The sequence below is a fragment of the Sapajus apella genome, unplaced genomic scaffold (assembly GCF_009761245.1).
Source record: "Sapajus apella isolate SASKATOON/1434 unplaced genomic scaffold, GSC_monkey_1.0 scaffold7, whole genome shotgun sequence".
Taxonomy (NCBI): Eukaryota; Metazoa; Chordata; class Mammalia; order Primates; family Cebidae; genus Sapajus; species Sapajus apella.
In genome coordinates, this window is record NW_022436947.1 from 35,805,877 (window position 1) to 35,826,176 (window position 20,300).

Consider the following 20,300-nt stretch of genomic DNA (forward strand, 5'->3'; position numbering starts at 1 on the left):
CAAAATCCACAAAATGGGTCAAGAGGTGGTTGGCAAATGTCTTACTCTAGAGTGAAACATTTAATCATACAAAATAGATTGTATTGAGATACTTATTAAACATTTTAATTTACTTTGGCATACTGAATAAAAGATGGCTGAATTGAACCAAACAAAAACTATTATTGGTACCCAAATAATTTTTTTTAATAATGAAGAGCAGCCATCATCATCACTGAAATTTGCAAGGCTGTTTTATTTTTTTTCAAAAGTGGAGACATTTAATTTACCTTTCAGGAAAAACGAATCAAATTAATCAACTAAAACACAGCATTGAAATTTGCAGTAAATAGCAACACATTTTTGTAACTGGCTCGGGGAAGGGGAAAAAGCCCAGTCTTTTCTTGTAAACATAATAAGCCTGTAATATGCTGCAGACAAATGCACTGCATGGGGTGTGGAGGACCCGAGCTGATTAGATTACCACAACATCAGCCTGGGGCCGCCATTTTTAGAATCTGTAAAGGACAAAAGAGGGAAATTTCAGTTTTTACTCCCCATCTCAGAAATTAAAGGAAAAAGCAGACTATTTTCCAAATAGGTATTCATGTCTCCAGCCCAGAGTTGAATGCACCTCACTTAATTCTATCCAAGGTCTCCAGGACTCTAAACACCTAACCTTATTCACATCTCTAAAAAGGGAACAAAATAGGCAACACGGGGTTTACTCTAGAGCTAACTCTAGCGATTTCTCTTTGACTTTAAATTGTGTAATGCTTAAGACAGAGCCCAGCAAGGACGGATCTATGTGGAACTAATGCCAGTGGAAGAGAGCACTCTGGATTGTTTTTTCTCACCCCCACCCCGTTTAGCACAGTGAACCGTTTGTTTCTCATCTGTGCCTGCTGCCACAGGGTTTGTGCCAATCCCCTGGTCAAAATAAGCTTTTCTGAAATGAGCCATATTGTGGATCCTAAGGCTCCGGCACAGTAAAGGACGGCGGTATTGCAAAAGGAGTGGGGGAGGAGACTGAGAAGGCTGGGTACTGGGGTGACCACCACAGGGGCGGGTTTACCCTCTTCTGGAGAGGATAAGGAGCTAGCTGTCTCGCTCTCCCACAAAGAGAGCTGCCCAGGGCATTCTTCTTAGCCCCTTCGTATTCATGTGCACATTATACCAGAGACTACCCGTCAAGAAATGGAAGAAGAAAATGGGGCCTATATGGCTTTTCAGCACCTCAACAAGACGCGGCTGAGATAAGGGAGCGCTGGCAGCTCCCGGGACCACTTCGACACAAACCCTACTAACAGTCACAAGCCTCCCTCCTCCCTCAAGCGGCCTTAACCTGCTGCCAATGAGGAGTGCGCCCCCTCCCTAACTCCCACTCTCAAGGGGGTTTAACTGCCAGTTTCCCCTTCCCCAACCCTAAAACCCGCCATAATGCTCCATTTCTAGGGTCAGGGAAAAGAAAAGATAAATTCGATTTAAGCAAGCAACGTCTTGCCCCGGCAAAGACACCTGAGAGTCAACGTCGGCTCCCCCAGCTTAAGGATAAAGATGAGAGACCTCTCTCCCCCTTGAAACACAAGTCCCCCAACCCCGCAAGCCCCAGGAACTCCCACGGAGACGACAGGCACTGACCTGTGATGTTCACACACCAGACACCCGAACCCCGTTATGTGCTCGACCCCCAAGGAGTCTCTCCGCACCTCCGCGAACAGGCGACCCCCAGATAGCAGCCACTGCGGACACAGGAACCGGCTCCACACACCCCCTCCCCAAACAGCAGCGCGCAGCCTCTTCACCAAGATCCGAGGAGTAGGAGAGGGGGCACCCAGACAGTCAACAGGAACGCAGAGGCAACGGCGAGGCTGCTCGGAGTGTCTATGCCCCCTCTGTTGCAGCTCCCGAACTCAGGCACGGTCTCCGACTCGGCCCCCTACGCCCGCTCAGTGTCACTGCCTCTCGCTCTGGGAAAATGGCGTCGACGGCGGCGGCGGCGGCCGCGGCGGCGGCGGCGGCGGCGGCGGCGGCAAGTGCACGGGGCCCGCCCGTCCCGCTCCGCAGGGGCAGAGGGGGAGGGGATGAAGCTGCCCGGCGCCATTTTGCTTGTGGGCTGCCGCCCGCCGTTGCCTCTCCGCGGAGGCTCGAAGATAGCAAACTGGAGGCGGTGAGGGGGACGGAATCTCTTGTCTTTCTGCAACAGATGCACTCAACAATCCACGGAAGGTTTGAGGAAGTGTCGGTGTTCGGTGGGATTGGTTCTTTCCCCCTTCCCCCCAATGGCCCTCAAGTCTGGATATAGGTGAGCTTGGGCATGCCACTATTGGGTGCACGGACAAGGACACAGGGCCTGGGAACGACCTCCCTCCCGTCACCCTCCGAAAGTGATACACTTTCTCCCCCTCCCAAACAACCCCAGCTCCGTCTCCGCGTCTCTCTCCCCCTCCTCCCCCAGCCCAGTCTGGCCTCAAGCGCTGGGTGAACCCGGTTGGGGTGTCACTCGACGCCCACTAGGGGCCGAGGAGGCTCCAGTGCGCAGGCTCCGGGCACCGGATAAAAGCGGAGCTGGCGACTCCAGCGCTGTCTCTATGGAGGAGCGAGAAACGGAAGAGGTCGGGGGGAGAAGCAGCAGGAAAAATGCAGCCACCGTCAGCGCCGCCTCCTTGCCACCGTGTTTCGGGGTAAAAAGTTGCCGTTGCCGTCGGTGCAGTTGCCGTCGCTGCCTCCTATACTTCTCTTGGTTTCGGGGAAGGCTTTCCCCACCGGTGGGACATTGTGCGGGGAGGGGAGTGGGAATTACTGTACGTGGCGGTGATTAAACGAGGGAGGGACAGAGACAGTGATCTCGAAGAAAAAAGGGGGAGACCAAAAAATAAAGGGTTTCCCCACTAAAGTGACACGGCGATTACGGCTCTTGTTTTCGGGGTCTTTCCCCGAAATGGTTTCCATCTTCCCTTTGCCCCGCAGCGACCCGGAGCGCGGGGGGAGCGGAGTGGGGAGAGGCAGAGGCGATCTTGGCAGCCAATCGGCGCCTGATGTGTCCTTTCGGGCGCGCAGCGGTTGGCTGGCGATGACCTCATCCTGCAGCAGCGGGTGGGGCCAAAGCCGTAGGGGGAGGCTGTTGCAAAGGTAGAGAGGGAGAAGTGACGACGGTGATCGTTGCTGCCGCGGCCGATTTGGAACCCAAGCAGCGGCGAAGAGAATCGCAAGGCTCTTCTCTATTTTCTCCTGTCCCTGCGCGAGGTGAGGGCCCCGGCTCGGCCTCTGCGAAACTTTGGGGCGCTGGCGCGGAGGAGGAGACAAGATTTCTCCCATGACTTTTGTAACTGCGTCAGGGCAAGATGGCGCTGGGTCTCCTTGGGGCGCGGGGGGAGAGGCACGTCCACCGCCGCCGCAGCGCATGTGACCGGGCTGCATTCCTGTGGGGTTTGGCTCCTACCCAGGCCGGGGCGGGGGAGGGGACACGGCTTGGGCGGAGGAGACTGTGGTGCGGTCTGCGTTGGCGGCCCGAAGAGGAAGAGATGACTGTTCGAAAGCGTTCCTCTCCCCCTCCCCCATACAGCAGAACAGCTGTGGCTCCCAGGGGAAAGCCCCCGCAGGACACTCCTCGTGGGGTGTGACGGCTGTTGGAGGAGGTTTGGCGCCCTATTTTCTTATCTGCCTTTCTCCCCGCAGAGTATTACTTACGTAAGGTAGTAGGTCCCTAACATGGGACTCGGAATCAACTAGGAATCTTCCAGGGCCACTGCGAAGCGTAACGAGGGGAGACTAGCTCCTGGGCGCACAACGTCAAGGAGGATCGATTACTTTCTGAGGAAACAGTTTCTCAGATTGAAATAGAAAAGTATTTCCAAAGTTTGGAAACAGATGCAAAGGTGTAAATAACACCCAGGAACACTTTAATTGCTTTTAAAAGGTACAAACAGCCATCTGAATTTAAGGGCCCTTTTCAGACTTTATGTTCCTCTGTACTTCCTGTTCCTTATTCCACTTTCCTATCTGTACATCCTTTAAGAATACAGTTTTGTCGCTGAGATTTGTTTTTTTTTTTTTTTTTTTTTTAAATACATTCTCACTGTGTCGCCTCGGCTGGAGTGCAGTGGTGCAATACCGGCTCACTGCAACCTCCGCCTCCCAGGTTAAAGCGATTCTCCTGCTTCAGCCTCCCAAGTAGCTGGGATTACAGGTGCCCGCCACCACGCCTGGCTAATTTTTTGTATTTTTGGTAGAGGGGGGTTTCACTGTATTGGCCGAACTCTCGGACTCAGGTGATCCTTCCGCCTCCTCGGCCTCTCCAAATGCTGAGATTACTGGGCGTGAGCTACCGTGCCTGGCCTGCCTTTTTTGTTTTGGCGCTAGGCATTGTTAGTAATATAGAATAAAAGCCACGTTTTAAACTGTATGAAGTTGTAGGGCTGTTTTCAGTACTTTTAGTCTATTTTCTTTCTGTTGCCGTTTTGTGGTTTTTAAAAATAAAAGATGCAATTGTAAGCACTTCTGGTAAATATTCCTTAAAGTTCCTGCATCATTATCAAATATTCAAGCTTACTTTGAAGCACTTTTGTAGTAGTACAAACTATACTTTTAGCTTTTGAAACCTCGATAGGAGAAAATAACCAGCAGTTTTTAAGGGCTATTTTGGTATATCCAGTAAGCTGGACTGTAAGTTTGTTTTTCGTTTTTCCCACTTGGGCAAACTAGTTATAGTAGTCAGAAACAAAAGTAGCAAAAATTTTTAAAGGGCTTCTCCTTTTGGGTGGTGTACAGGGTGGGGAGTTATTCAACAAACACATTTGCAGCTAAAATCCGGCCTACTTGAACACATACTGGGTGCTAGGAGGAAATGATTGCTGGACCGGAAAAGAACCTGAGGTCAAGGTTGTGCTATTTCCTGAAGTCTTGGTTGTAGGCGAAAACAAGATTGGGTTTTTAATTCTTTTGTGTACCTTAAATCCTCACTAGTTTTTGTGGATTTCTTTTTTCAGTTGTTAAGCAACTGAATGTGGATGAATTATAAATATTTAGTACAAAGAATGTAATAGGGCCACTCTGAATACAAAGTAAGCATTAAGAACCCTTGAATGTCTTCAAGGGTTACTTTGTTACCTGTAAGATTCCCTCCTCCAGTTTTTATTCCTGCTTGCGAAAGGAACTAAACATGAAGTCAGATTTTAAGGTAATTTTCAGAATGTTCCTCCCTTCACCGTGCCTTAGTAAGAAAAACAGGCCATTTTCCAAGCGAATGGAAGCACCCTTGTTTGGTGCGTTTAATCACCATGTGCCTTTATTGTTCCTGATTGCCAAATCCAGGAACCTCTTGAACGTTCAATTTTTCTTGACTGTCCTATGGTATTTTAAATGCTATTAATGTTTGAAATTACTTTTCTTTGACTGCCTTCATACATTCATATGTTCTGCCTGGGCAATTTTATTTGGGCCTATTATGTTCCAGTACCTCTCCAATTTTCACCTCCATCTTAGCACTGCCAGCTTCAGAGGTACAGGTGAGCATTATTAAAGTTTACTGGGGACTACAGACTTTCTGAGTTCAATAAAAATACCAAGCTTGGTACTTGTTGCCTAAGAATTTTCACCCATTCCCTTACAAAGATTATTTGAGTAAATTAACCCAACTTACTTTTCCTTATTTTTGTCGAAATCATTGTCTCTTAACTTTGGAACATTGCAGTTGGCAATTATCTTACTAGGTAGACATAGCATATCTTCTGATACACTAAAATTAAAATGCACACCATCTCAAAAGTGCTATGCTATTTCATACCTTTGTGCTTTTGTCCTGCTACCTGGAGTGCCTCTTTCTCACTTCTGGATAACAAAACTTGAGCCTTTTCTTTGCATCTTGAAAACTCTAAAAAATGCCTACTCTCAAGTAAATGTCATTCTTTACATTGATAACCCAGTCCTAGTGCATGACACTTGATAGGCATTCAGGTGTACATGGTTTTTTAAAGATTGATAAGATTTACTGTACAGTCTATAAACTGTAAATACTGGCTTTTAACTCTTGAAAGAGCTCTTCTGAACAACAATTTGGATAAGAGATAAAACGTTAGGGAGGCTCCAGGCAGGGCAGAAAAGTGCTGATGGCCCAGAGACAGTCTGCCCCAAAAAGGTGGGAAAAAGAAGAAGAAGAAGAAAAAAAATGGGCTGGATATTTTTAAGGAAAAATACTTTAGAGCATTTTTCTTTAATGCGTACTTTTGCTGCAAGCACTGAAGTTTATTGTACATTTGTATTTTTTATTTGGAAAAAAAAATGGCCTTTGGGGTTTGTTTTGTTTTTTGCTCTTTGTAAGCAGACTGTAAAAGCGGTGTTGTCAGCATTGTCTTTTGAGGTATCAAACATGCTTTCAGTCAGCAAATGTCTTTTATATTGTACCAGTCCTAATAAACTAAATTGGTTACCAACCTAATACAAGTGGTATGTCATACAACCTAGTGCCTGGCTAATTTTTGCATCTGTAGTAGAGACAGGGTTATGCCGTGATGGCCAGGCTGTTCTTGAGCTCCTTGACCTCAGGTGATCCACCTACCTTGGCCTCCCAAAGTGCTGGGATTACAGGAGTGAGGTACCATGCCCAGCTGATGACTTAACTTTTGAGGTGTGGCACAGGACAGAGAAAGAATTACTTTAAAACATACATTTCTTCAAGCCAGGGGAAGAGACTGGCTTTTGCCCTCAATGTGGCAAGAAGAGCCTGAATCAGAGTAGGAGTGATGAAGAAGGAATGTAAGACATTACAGAAACATCCATACTTGTTGTATGGGTGGGTATAAAGAAAAATATTAACTTTCAAGAAAAATAATTGGGATTTCATAGTTTGAGATAAAAGCCAAAGCCAGGTAGATTCAGCCTTAATAGGAGACAAATTTAGCAAGAAAGCTGAGATCTTCTGTTTATGTTTTAGGCCAAGGAAAAGGAACTAACTGCATTTGTTTTTTTTTAAGATTATATGCTAGAACATAAACAACCTTTAAGTCTAGTTAGCTTTATAGTAAGAACAGTTTAAAAATTACTTTATTCATAAGTATCCTAAGTAGTACCTTTTATTGTTAGATGATTATTGAATGCACACAAATGATAGGTAGCATTTGAAAGCAATTGCTGGCTGGGCATGATGGCTTATACCTATAATCCCACTGCTTTGGGAGACCAAGGTTGGTGGATCACATGAGGCCAGGAGTTCAAGAACAGCCTGGCCAAAGTGTCAAAACCCCCTGTCTCTACTAAAAATACAAAATAATTAGCTGGGTGTGGTGGTGCACATCTATAGCTACTCAGGAGGTTGAGGCATGAGAATCACTTGAATTGGAGAGGTAGAGGTTGCAGTGAGCCGAGATCGCACCACTGCACTCCATTCTAGGTGACAGAGTGAGACTCTGTCTCAAAAAAAAAATAAATAAAGTAATTGCAAGGCCAGGCTTGGTAGCTCATGCCTATAATCCCAGTACTTTTAGGAGACCGAGGGAGGAGGATCACTTGAGCCCAGGAGTTTGAGACCAGGCTGGGCAACATGATGAAACCCCTGTCTCTACAAATAATTTTTAAAAAATTAGCCAGGTGTCTGGCACACACCTGTTGTCCCAGTTACTCAGGAGGCCTAGGTGGGAGGATTGCCACTTAAGGCCAAGAGTTCAAGGCCAGCCTGAGCAACATAGCAAGACCCCCATCTTTAGGAAAGTAAAACCTAAGTTTTCAGTTATTCACCCACTTTGGGTTTCTACCTTCCTTAGAAAGTAAAGTAGTATAAATTATTTCTGAAATTTGCGAAAATGATGTACCACATAACCCTCTCAAACCAGATTGCTTCTACTTCCAATGACTTGATTCCTAAGGGGCAAAGTAATTTGAATGATGGATGAGCTCATGAGATGGTGTAGCTCCATATCACACTCTGGATTTGGGAAAATTGCTACTGATTTATTAAACACTTGAATTCTTACATGCTAGGTCAGAACTTAGCAACTAAACTCTCAGTAGAAATTTGTAAACCTCTTTTTTACACTGAAAAGTGAATCCAGGTCAGGCATGGTAGTGCACGCCTGTCTATAATCCCAGCTACTCAGGAGGCTGAGGCAAGAGAATTGTTCCAACCCAGGAGGTGGAGATTGCAGTGAGCCAAGATCGCACCACTGTACTCCGGCCTGGGTGACAGAGGGAGGCTCTGTCTCAAAAAAAAAAAAAAAAAAAAAATCAAGTAAAGCCTATTTGCAGTTCTCCATCATACATAATTACCTACACACTATGCCCAGTGCCTGGCCCCTGTTGGAATTCTGACAAGCTTTAATGTTGTTAGGTTAAGAGAGAACCTGTTCCTCAAGTTTAGTCTTATCTCTAGTATTTAAATGTTTCATGAAGGAAGGCTTTGCTAGGGTGAGACCTCATTCCTGAAAAAAACTTACTTGGAATAAGAAATGTTACGTTAATTTTCCTCATTCTGTGAAAAACTTGAAAAGGCAGCAAAAATATTCACTATTCTCTGGTTCATATGATAACAATATTGTGGTAATCTAGGCATCTCTTCCATGTCCTAAGCACAACTTGTCTGACCACATCTATACAATAGACATTCTGTGGCGACTCTCTTTTTTCTATTTCATGCTCTCATTTTATGGCCAGTGAAAGGCAAATGGGAATAAAAAGGATAAGGGGACAGATTAGATAGTTTTGATTTAAGCATTCTTTTAAAAAGTTAAATGACTGATGAAAGATTTTACAAATGACATCAAAAGTCAAGGGTTCATCTATGCCCATTTAGTTTTTAAAAAAAAAAAAAAAAGTATCTAAAAGTTAACTACTTTCCTTTCTCCACAAACTCTGCCCATATAGATAAGTTTTATTTTTCTGGGGGATAAGAAACATATGCAGTTATTTGCATTTATAATATTTTGTGAAAGTTCTGTATTATGTGCTCCACGTGATCTTATATATTATATAAACCATAGTATTTGATTCCTAAGAACATATCCCCTTAAAACTCCTTGGCTTTTATGCTAATACCTTTTTCTAGTTGGTTTCTTCAGCTTCTTAAATGTTGAATTTCCCAGTGTTGTATCCCCACCAATGTTACGTTATCCGTTTTACTAATTGTGATCATGAATTCCCATACCTTTACCTGTTGATGACTCTAGAATTTGTAATCTCTGAACTCAACGGAAACTACTAAATCAATTTACTTGTCCTATCAGGTACCTCAAACCAAACAAATTTGAAACAGACCTTGGCCGGCACAGTGACTCACACTTGTAATTGCAGCACTTTGGGAGGCTGAGAATGGGTAGATCACTTAAAGTCAGGAGTTCAAGACCAGCGTAGCCAACTTGGTGAAACCCCATCTCTACTAAAAATGCAAAAATTAGCCAGGTGTGCTGGCACATGCCTGTAATCCCAGCTATTCAGGAGGCTGAGGCGAGAGAATTGCTTGAACCTGGAAGGCGGATGTTGCAGTGAACCCGTATCATGACACTGCACTCCAGCTGGGACAACAGAGCAAAACTCTGTCTCAAAAAAAAGAAAAAAAAATTTTTTTTTAGCTAAAGGTTAAAATCATTTTTTTTTTTTTTTCCCTTAGTATTTTCTCCTTCATTTCAACCCTGGTGAATCTGGGTTAAAATCATTTTCTAGCTTAATTCATAAAATCAAACATTTTTCCAAAAATGTATTTCCAGAAAAATCTTTTTAGCTTAAAACACTGTTCATTTACCAGAGATTTGAGGATCAAGTCAAAACACACTGTGACATACATACCAGGTCCTTCATCTGACCCCTGCTTTAACCTCCCAAGATGTTAGGAACATCATGAACACTACTGGAAACTAGAATAATCCAAGTTTGACTACCTGCTTTTCCACTTCAAAGAAGACTTAGGTAGTTTGCTTTCTGAGACTCAGTTTTATAATCCATACAATAGGTAAAATATTAAGTATATAGTGGTGTTAGGAATTAAATGAGATACAAAACCTTTCAGGAGCAATTATTGACTTGTAAGCCAACTTTTTTTTCCAGAAAATTAAGACATTCCTTTTTGTTACATGTATGCCTATCATACTGTCATGTTCATGTTCCTGTTTTCCATTAGAAAATGAGATTCATAGACAAAATGTGTGTCATCTTTATGGCTAAAGTACACAGTTCCTGGCATGTAATAGGTCTGCAGTTTTGTTGCACACATAGATAATCTGCTTTGATACCAAATGTCGCCATAGTGTGTGTTTATTATAATAGCAAGTCTGTTGAATATAAAATTGGCTGTAAATGATCTGGTTGATTCTATACCATCATCTTATAAGACTTCAGAGGGTTTTCCCACACTTTTCAAAAACATGTATGTATCATGTCAAAAGCTAGAAGGACTAGTCCCTACTCTATTCATTTATAATCTAGTTTGGGTTTAAGCCACAGGGGTATGTAACCAAGTACTGTAAGCATTCAGCCAGATACCCCAGTTCAAGGGGTAGTGTGTTTCACAGAGGAAATAGAATTTTTGGATTAGGAGGCAGATAGTTGTGGGTTTCAATAGGGAAAGGATGGGACAGTAGAATACAACATATTTGCAGTCAGCATGGTTTTATGTGTAAAGGCATGAAACAGGAACAGAGACAATGTTTTAAGTAAACCAATTTCACTAGGCTTGTGTGACCTTGTACATTGAGAGATGAGACTGGAAAGGGAGTAGATTAGACCACATTATTTTATTTTTAATTTGGAGTCTTTTTTTCCTGTGAATCTCAGGCCACTACTTCCTCTGTTTTGTTTTTTATTTTTAAGAAACAGTCTCAGGGAAATGACTGAGTCGCAGTGTAATGGGGGATAGAGCGAAGCCTGAACTTAAATACTGCTCTTCTACCTCTCAGTTGAAAACAGGACAGTGAGTAAAGAGTGTTGCATACTGGGTTATAATATCTCATTTCTAATCTAGCTTAGCATTAGATGGAATCAAGATTAGAAAAAGTACTTGATTCTTACCACATTTTTTTCTTCCTGGTTGTACATAAAAAAAGACTGGCGTGGTGCAGTGACTCACGCCTGTAATCCCAGCACTTTGGGAGGCAGAGGTGGATGGATCATATGAGTCTAGGAGCTTACAGTCAGCATGGGCAACATCGTGAAACCCTGTTTATACTAAAAATACAAAAATTAACTGGGTGTGGTGGCATATTCCTGTAATCCCAGCACTTTGGGAGGCTGAGGTGAATGGATCTCTTGAACCTGGGAGGCAGAGGTGGTAGTGAATTGTGATCATGCCACTGCACTCCAGCGTGGGCAGCAGGGCAAGAAAGACCCTGTTCTCCAAAGCAAAGAAATGGAATGGAATGAAATGAAATTAGCAGCAAGCATGAGTTTTAAGTATCAGACTTCCTTTCCCAGTCAGTACACAAGCTGCATGACCTTGATGGACTTAACTTCACTGAACTGTTTCCTTATCTATAAATTGTTTAATTATCTACAAATGTGTAGCTTGCTACCTGACAGCATTAGATATTGGATAATTGATTGTCATTGTTATTAATAAACACAGACTTAACGAAGTTTTAGTTGTATGTTGAGAATCCATGTAACACAGGGAATCTATGTCTATACCTGTATCTATAGCAAAAGCCAGAACTTACCATAAATTTTGTTGTTGGATCAGGAAATACATAATACATCTTGACAGCTGATACTATGATGTTATTCTGTTATTTCTTATTGTAGGTCCCCAAAAACTCTTATTAAAATGCTTCAAATTTTAGGTTAGCATTTTGTTAATGTTTGGACATCTTAAATTCATTATAATCATGCATTTTTTTTTTGAGATAGGGTCTCTATCACTCAAGCTGGAAAATACATTTTTATAGTTTTATGCACATTTGACAGCAGAAATAATAATCAAATTGTTGTACTATGTGTATGCTCTGCTATCTTTATATGACCAAGACATTACTGTTAAACAGTACTATCTGGCCACATATATAACCATTGCTATTAAGAAAGTTGTGACTGTGACTTGGAAATTGTCATATAGAGACGGTTCTGATATAATTTCCAGGTAATTTTCATATTCTCAACATTTTGCAGTGTGAATTTCAGAAGAATGTTTTATATCATCAGTTTATAGATGTGGGAACACATCCATTAGAAAGTTGAAGCTAACTTATTCTAAGATAACAATCATTTAATTATACCATTGAATTTTAAGAGGAAAAACACAGTATGCTGTCTTGTCTTTTTCTTCTTTTCCATGTGTGGCTAGTTCATGTTTTGCTTTAGTAACATTTTTTGCCTGGGCAAATTTCCATATTATACATTCGGATCACTTTACCTCCATCACTCTTGACATTTTAAAAAACCTTTGATTTAGTGGCTTTTACGTCACAAAATGTTATCGATATCTCTCATCATTTGATCAGCTTTGTTGGTACTTAACATGGTAGTTCTGCTTTACAAAATATGCCCCTGTCGCTAAAATGTAACACTCAAATGAAATTAAAACGTAAATTTCACAATGTTTTTTTGCATTTTTTCTATAAACATTATCTCACTCTGTGGCCCAGGCTAGAGTTCGGTGGCAGGGCAGTCATAGCTCATTGTAACATAGAACTCCTGGGTTCAAGCCATCCTCTAGCCTCAGGCTCTCCAGTAGCTAAGAAAGGCATGTGCTACCAAGCCTGGCTAATTTAAAAACAAAACAAAACAAAAAAAAAACTGTAGAAATGGAGTCTTGCTACTTGCCCAGGCTGGCCTGAAGCAGTTCTCCTGCTTTGGTCTCCTGAAGTATTGGGATTACAGGCATGATCCACCACACCAGGCTATCAGAGTGCATTTTTTAAAAAGATACAAATGTCTAAGCCCTGTTTGAGAATGTAAGGTGTCACCAAATATGATGCTGGGTATGTTAACATTTCTTTTTCTGAAGGTTTTTATGCTACCTTATGAATGAACCATAAAAGGTTCTAAAATCAAACATTTTGAAAGTAGTTGAGTTAATGGCCATTTTGCATGAAGGGTATATACTTTGTATTATTTTTGTGCTTAAAACTGGTTGTTTTCATGAATGTACTGTCTATGGATAGCTAAATGTCTGTCAGAGTCAGCTGAGAATGAAAATGAGAACCATTTATACTTACTGTCAGCTGAACACTTGGATTATTTTTACCTTTATGGTATATCTCGTAGAAATTAGTTTTTGGGTCGTGGTTTTGTACATAGCAGAGCAACTCCCTCCCTGCGATCTATTCAAAGTCAGTCCTGGACACAAGGGTCTGTCTGCCCCTGGCTCGCCACCCCTACCGCGCGTGCCTGGCGCCTCTGCTGCCATCTGTCTCTCTTCGTTCCTCCCTTCCAAAACCCCGGGGGCCTTCTTCCCTGGCCCCCACGTGCAGCTCCAGGGTCCTGGAGCAAGTAGTGGGGGTCTAGCGCGCCGACCGTGTGTTCAAAAAACGCCGGTCCCCATCTGCGGCCTTTCCAGGCTGGCGGGGCTCAGGGGCACAGTGCCACACCCGGGGTGGCGGAGGATGCAGAGGCACTTCTGCTGAATGTCCCACCTCTTCCGTTCTCGGCTCCTCCCCCAACCCCCGCCAGGAGCTTGTCCCTGGTATGTGATTGGGTTGGAGAGTGTGGCGGGGATGGCTGAGGCGCAGTTTTGAGGGCAGGATGCTACAGTTCCAGCCCCGAGGGAGGCCGCGCCGCCAGCTCGGGGATGGCTGAGAGTGGCTGTGGGGTCCACACCTCTCCTAGTGTGTGGAATGGTGGGCGGGTCACCGCTCGAGCCCTTTTAATAAATTAGTTTTTAGTGATAGTAGAGACTTAATCTTTTTGCCAATGAGGAAGTTGAGATCAATTGAGATAATTCAGATACAGGTACTATATTTTCCTTGGTATTATCAAATTTGATCCTTTTTCCTTCATCAGATTGGATTTATATGAATCAATTCACTCAAATAAGTGGTTACATTAAATGAGTTATTTTTTGTTTTCAGTACTTTATATATCCTGTGTCTTGCTCTCGTGGGTAATCCTTAACATAGAGTAGTCATCTAATTTTTAGTTGCCATTCGTCTCCATCCTCCTCCTTTTTTCCATCCCTGTAGTCTCCAGACTTCCCCCTAGATCAACTATGCAACTTCTGTATCTTAATTTAACAATACTTACTCCTCCTTCAAATAGTAATAGAAGTATGTCAAAGTGTTTTAAATGTGTTATCTTTACCCCTGGAGGCAAGGTTTTATTTGCAACTGGCAAGTCAAACTTTGGTACTGTAGGAAGCCCTGAAGTCTCTGTGACCAGAGATTAGCATAGTGAAATTGAGAGGGAAATTGAGACATTTTAAAACGTTTTTCATATTAAGCTATGAAGAAAACTGACCTTCATTGCACTTAGGTAGTAGACTACTTCCTAATTCATTCATAACTTTAGGTCCAAGTAGCCTTCTCTGAAATTAAAAACAGAACAAAACATAGTGAAAAAGATTGTAGGGTGAGGTTATATGCCATCAAAATGATCATGAGATATGACTATTTTTGTGTATCTCTACCCTTTTTTTTGACAACCAAATGCCAAATCAAATTGATTTTTTTTTTTTTTTTGGTCAGTTAAATAGAAACTGTGGCCAGGCGTGATGGCTTATGCCTGTAATCCCAGCACTTTGGCTGGGGCCAGGGGGGTGGATCGCTTGAGCTTAAGAGTTGAAGATCAGCCTGGGCAACAATGGTGAGACCCTGTCTCTACAAAAAAATACAAAAATTAGCCAGGTGCAGTGGCATCAAGCCAGTAGTCCCAGCTACTCCAGAGGCTGAAATGAAAGGATCACTTGAGTCCCAGAGGTGGAGGCTGCAGTGAGCCATGTTCCTGCTATTGCACTGCAACTTAGGCTACAGTGAGCCATGTTCCCATTATTGTGCTACAGTCTGGGTGCCAAAGCCCCTTTCTAAAATCAATATACTAATAAATAACTTAAAACTATCAAATTATTTTCAAGGATAAGGAAGGACTAAATAAACTCAGAGTAGTTTAGTCAGAGGCCTAGATCAAAACATTACATGTATTTTTAAATTAATGTCTTTAAATGCCTGATTAAGTTCCCTGTATATGTGCTCAGTAAAAATAGGTTAGTTGTGGAAAATAAGTGGCTATTTGGTTTTCTATGCATAAAATTAAGATAAAAGTCTTTTTTCCTCCTAACGGCCCTCTTCCTAGTCTATTCAAAACAAAAACAAAAGTTTTTTCTTGCCTTATATTTTTATGAAATAACTAATTTGTATGAAGATTAAAATATTCTAAAATACGAATTGCCAAAGCAAAATGGAGTCAGATTTCAAAATCAAGTTGTGGGTGAGGCATGGGGATAGAAAGAAGAGAATTAAACATTGATAGGTGGAGTTTTAATTTAGTTCCTTAAATTGATAGTGAAAAGAAAGTAAGATACCTTCACAGCAGTACAACATAAAATGTGGTACTTTATAACTCAATAACTGCAAGCAGACCAGCTAACTTTTTTAAAACTTGGGGTTCTAGAGTGTTCAGATGAAGGTAAATGTAGGGTATAGACCCTCTTTAGATTGAGGAAGTAGGAGTTTTGACATCACATGTCATTTGGACTTAAAGCTATGAATTTGAAAGTAGTTTGGTTATACATGTCCTTTGCAGCCTAGCCCTTCTCTCTCATTGGTGGAATTAATTTTGGTGGGAGGATTCATTCAGATTGTTAATATGTATCAAGGGAGGTATTGTATACCAGAAGGCTTTGAACTGCTTGGGAGAAGTGTTCTTAAAAGAACAGGGTAATTATTAATCATCATAATCTTTGTCAAGGTGCCTAAGTAACTCCCTATGTAATAGCAGCCAGTGATTAGATAGCTTCACACCAAGCAGGTTAGATTTGTTCCTTCTGAATCAAAGAACCCTTTGCTTCATGATCTAGGTCTTATGTCTCACAGAATCCTTTATAATACAGAATAAATGGTTTAGAGGAAAGGCTCACATTCTGTATTCCTGCAATTCATATAGGATAATTTTCTCACGGTTTTAGGACAGACCAAATGTATGTCCACATAGCTCCAAATGATGTATGTCCATCAGTCAACAAAGCAAAGTAATTATGAAACTCTTGTGGGTTCTTTGGTAGAATTTTTATAGATATCTGGTCTATCTGAGAAGCAAACTAAAACTAGTTGTCAAGGGCTTTAGAGCCACTCAAATTCCGGGACTTTAGGATTTGAATAAGTTGAATGGAAACCAGTATAGTTGCCAGTTTTAGTTCACTAAATAACAGCATTCTAATTCCAATACTGAGTTTTAAAATTGATCTTTTTTTTTTTTTTTTTTTTTTGGGAGACAGTTGCACTCTGCCACCCAGGCTGGAGTGCAATGGCGTGATCTTGGCTCATTGCAACCTCTGCCTCCCAAGTAGCTAGAATTACAGATGCCGGGTTAATTTTTTGTATTTTTAGTAGAGACGGGGTTTCGCCATGTTGGCCAGGCTGGTCTCGAACTCCTGACCTCAGGTGATCCACCTGCCTCAGCGTCTTGAAGTGCTGGGATTACAGGCATGAGCCACCATGCCCAGTCTAAAATGGATCAGCAAATAAGGACATAGTCTTATTTAAAAAATTGTCTTTGTAAAACCTCACCACATTGTTCTTACTCTCATTTTGCTATAGAATAAAAGTTACCTAACATTCATTTTGGAATATTGTTTTGGAATCATTCATGTATTTCGCTGTCTGATTTTACAAATATGGAGAGCATAACTCAAAGACTATCCTTTAATCAGTTTTTTAAATGAAACTATTCTCAGCTCTAAAAAATAAAAATATCAGATTTGCAATAATAGTCATCAGCATTCTTTTAAATTGTGACAAGTTTTGTGAATTTCTGACAAATTTAAATTAGGATATCTCCATAAACGGCAATTAAAATTGTTTCCAAAGACTTATTCAAATAATCACATTACCCAAAAAATGGTAAAAATATAAAAATAGGCCACAATTTATGGGACTTTTCTATATTGTGTATGTATCCATAGAAATAGATAAAGTAGAATGATTTCTCTCTTGGTTATAGGCTGACAGATGAATTTTCTACAGCGTGCATGTGTTACCAAAAAAATGGGAATGGGCTAGTGCTTGGATATTAACTTAAAATGGGATACAGGCCCGGCACGGTGGCTCACGCCTGTAATCCCAGCAGTTTGAGAGGCTGAGGCAGGCAGATCATGAAGTCAAGAGATTGAGACCATCCTGGCCAACATGGTGAAACCCGTCTTTACTAAAAAATACAAAAATTAGCTGGCTGTGGTGGCACCCATCTGTAGTCCCAACTACTCAGGAGGATGAGATAGGAGAACTGTTTGAACCTGAGAGGTGGATGTTGCAGTGAGCTGAGATTGCGTTGCTACCACTCCAGCCTGGCGACAGAGCAAAACTCTGTCTCAAAAAAAAAAAAAAAAAAAAAATAGGATGCAAACTGAAAACAATAAGGTCTCAGATTTGTCAGAAGCCTGGGAATCATCTTTATTTCTTTGATACCCATATCTCTTATATCCCTAATGTCTCTCTTCTAGCTATAGTTCTTGGCCTATCTCCCCTCCTTGTCTTCACTCCCAATGCCACTACTTGAATTCAGGCCTGGAAAAGTGTAGTCAGTCACTGTGAATATTTGCTAAACACATGAGTTTGTGTATAGAACTTTGTAGTAACCTGCTTGCTTACCCTGGCTTTTAATTTTTCTAATCCATTTGTTAACCCTTCAAAGTGATTTTACTTAAATGTAAATCTGGTACTGCTTGAAAGCTTTTCATGGATCCCATGATCTGCCTCTTGCTTTTTTTTTCCAATCAAAAATATCCAGTTGCTGCTGCTTTTGCTTCCACCCATATTATTACAGTTTGATCATCCCTAATGTGAAAATCCAAAATCTGCAATGTTCCAAAATTTGAAACTGCCAACCTGATGCACCAGGTGGAAAATTCCACGCTTGACTTTGTGATAGGCCACAGTCAAAACTTAGTTTCATGCATAAATATTAAAAATACTGTATAAAGTTACCTTCAGTCTGTGTGCATAAGATGAAACATAAATGAATTTATGTTTAGACTTGCATCCCACCCCCAAGATAACTATCTCATGTATATGCAAATACTCCTAAATCCAGAGCACTTTTGGTCCCAAGCATTTCAGATGAGTGATATGCAACCTGTATTATGATCTCTTCATAGATCCTATTTTTTGAATGCAAGTGTTTTTCTACTATGTAGCCTTCTCTGATCTTTTTCCAAGAGGTCTACTGTTTTTTGTAGTTCCATGTACCCCAGCTCTATTATAGCACTTTTGCAGTTTATTATAAAACTCTATACCCACTAGAACAGCAGTCCCCAACCCTTTTGGCACCATGGATCGGTTTTGTGGAAGACAGTTTTCCAGGGACGGGGTGTGGGGGTGGGCAGGTGTTAGTTTGGGGATAAAACTGTTCCATCTCAAGTCATCAGGCATTAGATTCAGAAGGAGCGTGCAGCCTAGATCCCTCACATGGGAAGATTTGCATTCCTGTGAGAATCTCACTACCACAGCTGATCTGGAAGGATGCAGAGCTTTGAGGGTAATGCTTGTTCACAGCTCACCTCCTGTTGTGTGGTGGGGTGGGAGAGGGTACTGGGGACCCCAGCACTAGAATATGAACCCCTGAGGAGCAGAATATCTGTCTTGCACTGCCTCCCTCAGATAAAAGGATGCCATTTATTGTTAAACATGTAGTGCCTGCGTTTGTACCTAGGACATAGTAAGTACCTAAGTAAATTTTGAATTAATTGGGTCTCTTCTCCTTGATATAAGTATAAATCTTCAAAATAGCTCCTAAACCTAGATTGTAAAAAGAAAACCATTAACCATTAGTTAATGGTTAAAGAAGCTGGAATTGCTAGTGATTAATGTCCAAGAACAGAGCCATCCTTAGTAAAGAAAAAAATAATACCAAGAAAACAATTGGGCATCTATTCCTCTTACGTTTCATCAGGTACAATTATCTCAAAAGACTAGCAATCCCAGATGAAGATGAAACATATCCTGGTACTTATGTGTCCATTGCAACTGTAAAGGTGCTTTAACTTCAAGGGAACTCCAGAGCAGAGAACTTTCCCACAGTTAACTTTTCCAAACAATTCAATGGCCTTATTTACAGGATGAAAGTTCAGGTAGATTCTGTTGTCTCATTTCAAAAGAATAGATACTGTCCCACAAATATGGGTACACATACATAAACACTTACCAACATGCAGCAACATGCATAGGAACTAAACAGATTTGCAGCCTAAAATGGCACTGGTAAAAATACACGTCAGTCTCTGCACAGAGATTCTGAATGATTTACAGTCAAAAGTAGATGATGATGTTAATATCTGTTTTTAAAAAGTTGAATCCATCAATGTGCTAACTAATCCCTCGCACAATACAAGCAAGATTATATTCTTTGGAAGGATTTGGCACTAAGTTAAAAGTCACTTCTAAGTTTGGCAACAATAAAATAAGTTGATTTATTCTGTTAGATACCAACAAATTTCTTTTCCAAAGTGGTAGTTGTAGGTACTTCATAAAGCACAAGTTTCCCTACTATGGGCATATTAAAATGCTGCAAGTTAGTGGTTCCCAAGCCAGTTTGATCACCATAGTTAATTTTGAAACTTATTAAAATAAATATTCGTAGGCTTCTTCCCCACGGGTCCCAGAAACAAGATTGTTAGGTATCATCATTTGTAATTTTCTTACAGTAGAGCAATTTCTGAAGAACCATATGCTGCACTATTTAATATGATGCAGAAATCTGCATTTTTGACAGTGACTCTCATCTGGGAATGCAAAGGCCTCATTTGTGCGATGCATGCATGCATTTAACATAAACTTTAGGACAAATTAAGTTGATGTTTGCTGCAGGTTGCTATGAAAAGTTTAATTCCACTGAACTCATCCTCAATCTTCAGTGCTCCTAATGGGTGATATTTAGGATTGGCTCTGGGAACATGTGTTAATTTTTCTTAGTAAAACTTATTTAAAGCTTCAGCACTAATACTTCTCTAATTTTGGTATCATGATTCATTCTCAGCTTTAAAAATAAAGTGTCCTGGATCAGTTGCCTTTTGTGGTAACTCTAAGCATATACAGTTAACTCTTAGCAACTCGGGTTGGGCTCCAACCCACCTCCCGTGCAGTCAGATTCACATATAACTTTCCACTCCCCAAAAACCTAACTGCTAATAACCTACTGTTGACTGGCAGCCTTAACAATAACAGTCAATTAACATATACGCTGTATGTTATATGTATTATATA

At 41.4% G+C, this 20,300-nt stretch overlaps 3 protein-coding genes across 10 annotated transcripts in view; 2 read left to right on the forward strand and 1 right to left on the reverse strand.

Annotated features, from left to right (window-relative positions):
* KMT2E (lysine methyltransferase 2E) overlaps nucleotides 1-1,966 on the reverse strand; it is a 101,590-nt gene extending 99,624 nt beyond the window's left edge. For 2 of the 7 annotated variants that reach the window (XR_004268188.1, XM_032275721.1), the window contains exon 1: nucleotides 1,621-1,928. The gene's annotated coding sequence lies outside the window, so the exon portion shown is untranslated. Of the gene's footprint in view, nucleotides 1-1,620 lie in introns of all 7 variants that reach the window. The other 5 variants (XM_032275715.1, XM_032275720.1, XM_032275716.1 and 2 more) reach the window with 5 other exon arrangements.
* On the forward strand, nucleotides 1,624-2,879 carry LOC116549989. The gene has a single exon (XM_032275740.1). The coding sequence runs from the start codon at nucleotides 1,657-1,659 to the stop codon at nucleotides 2,065-2,067; it is 411 nt and encodes a 136-aa protein (XP_032131631.1). The 5' UTR covers nucleotides 1,624-1,656; the 3' UTR covers nucleotides 2,068-2,879.
* LOC116549988 lies at nucleotides 2,156-2,881 on the forward strand. Of its 2 annotated transcripts, none has more exons than XM_032275738.1 (2): nucleotides 2,156-2,284; nucleotides 2,402-2,881. In XM_032275738.1, exons 1-2 carry the CDS (start codon nucleotides 2,262-2,264, stop codon nucleotides 2,799-2,801), a joined length of 423 nt encoding a protein of 140 aa, XP_032131629.1. In that variant the 5' UTR covers nucleotides 2,156-2,261; the 3' UTR covers nucleotides 2,802-2,881. The 2 variants fall into 2 exon arrangements, with proteins under 2 accessions (XP_032131629.1, XP_032131630.1); XM_032275739.1 differs by having other exon boundaries at nucleotides 2,158-2,284; nucleotides 2,438-2,881.
* Nucleotides 2,882-20,300: the final 17,419 nt, after the last annotated feature.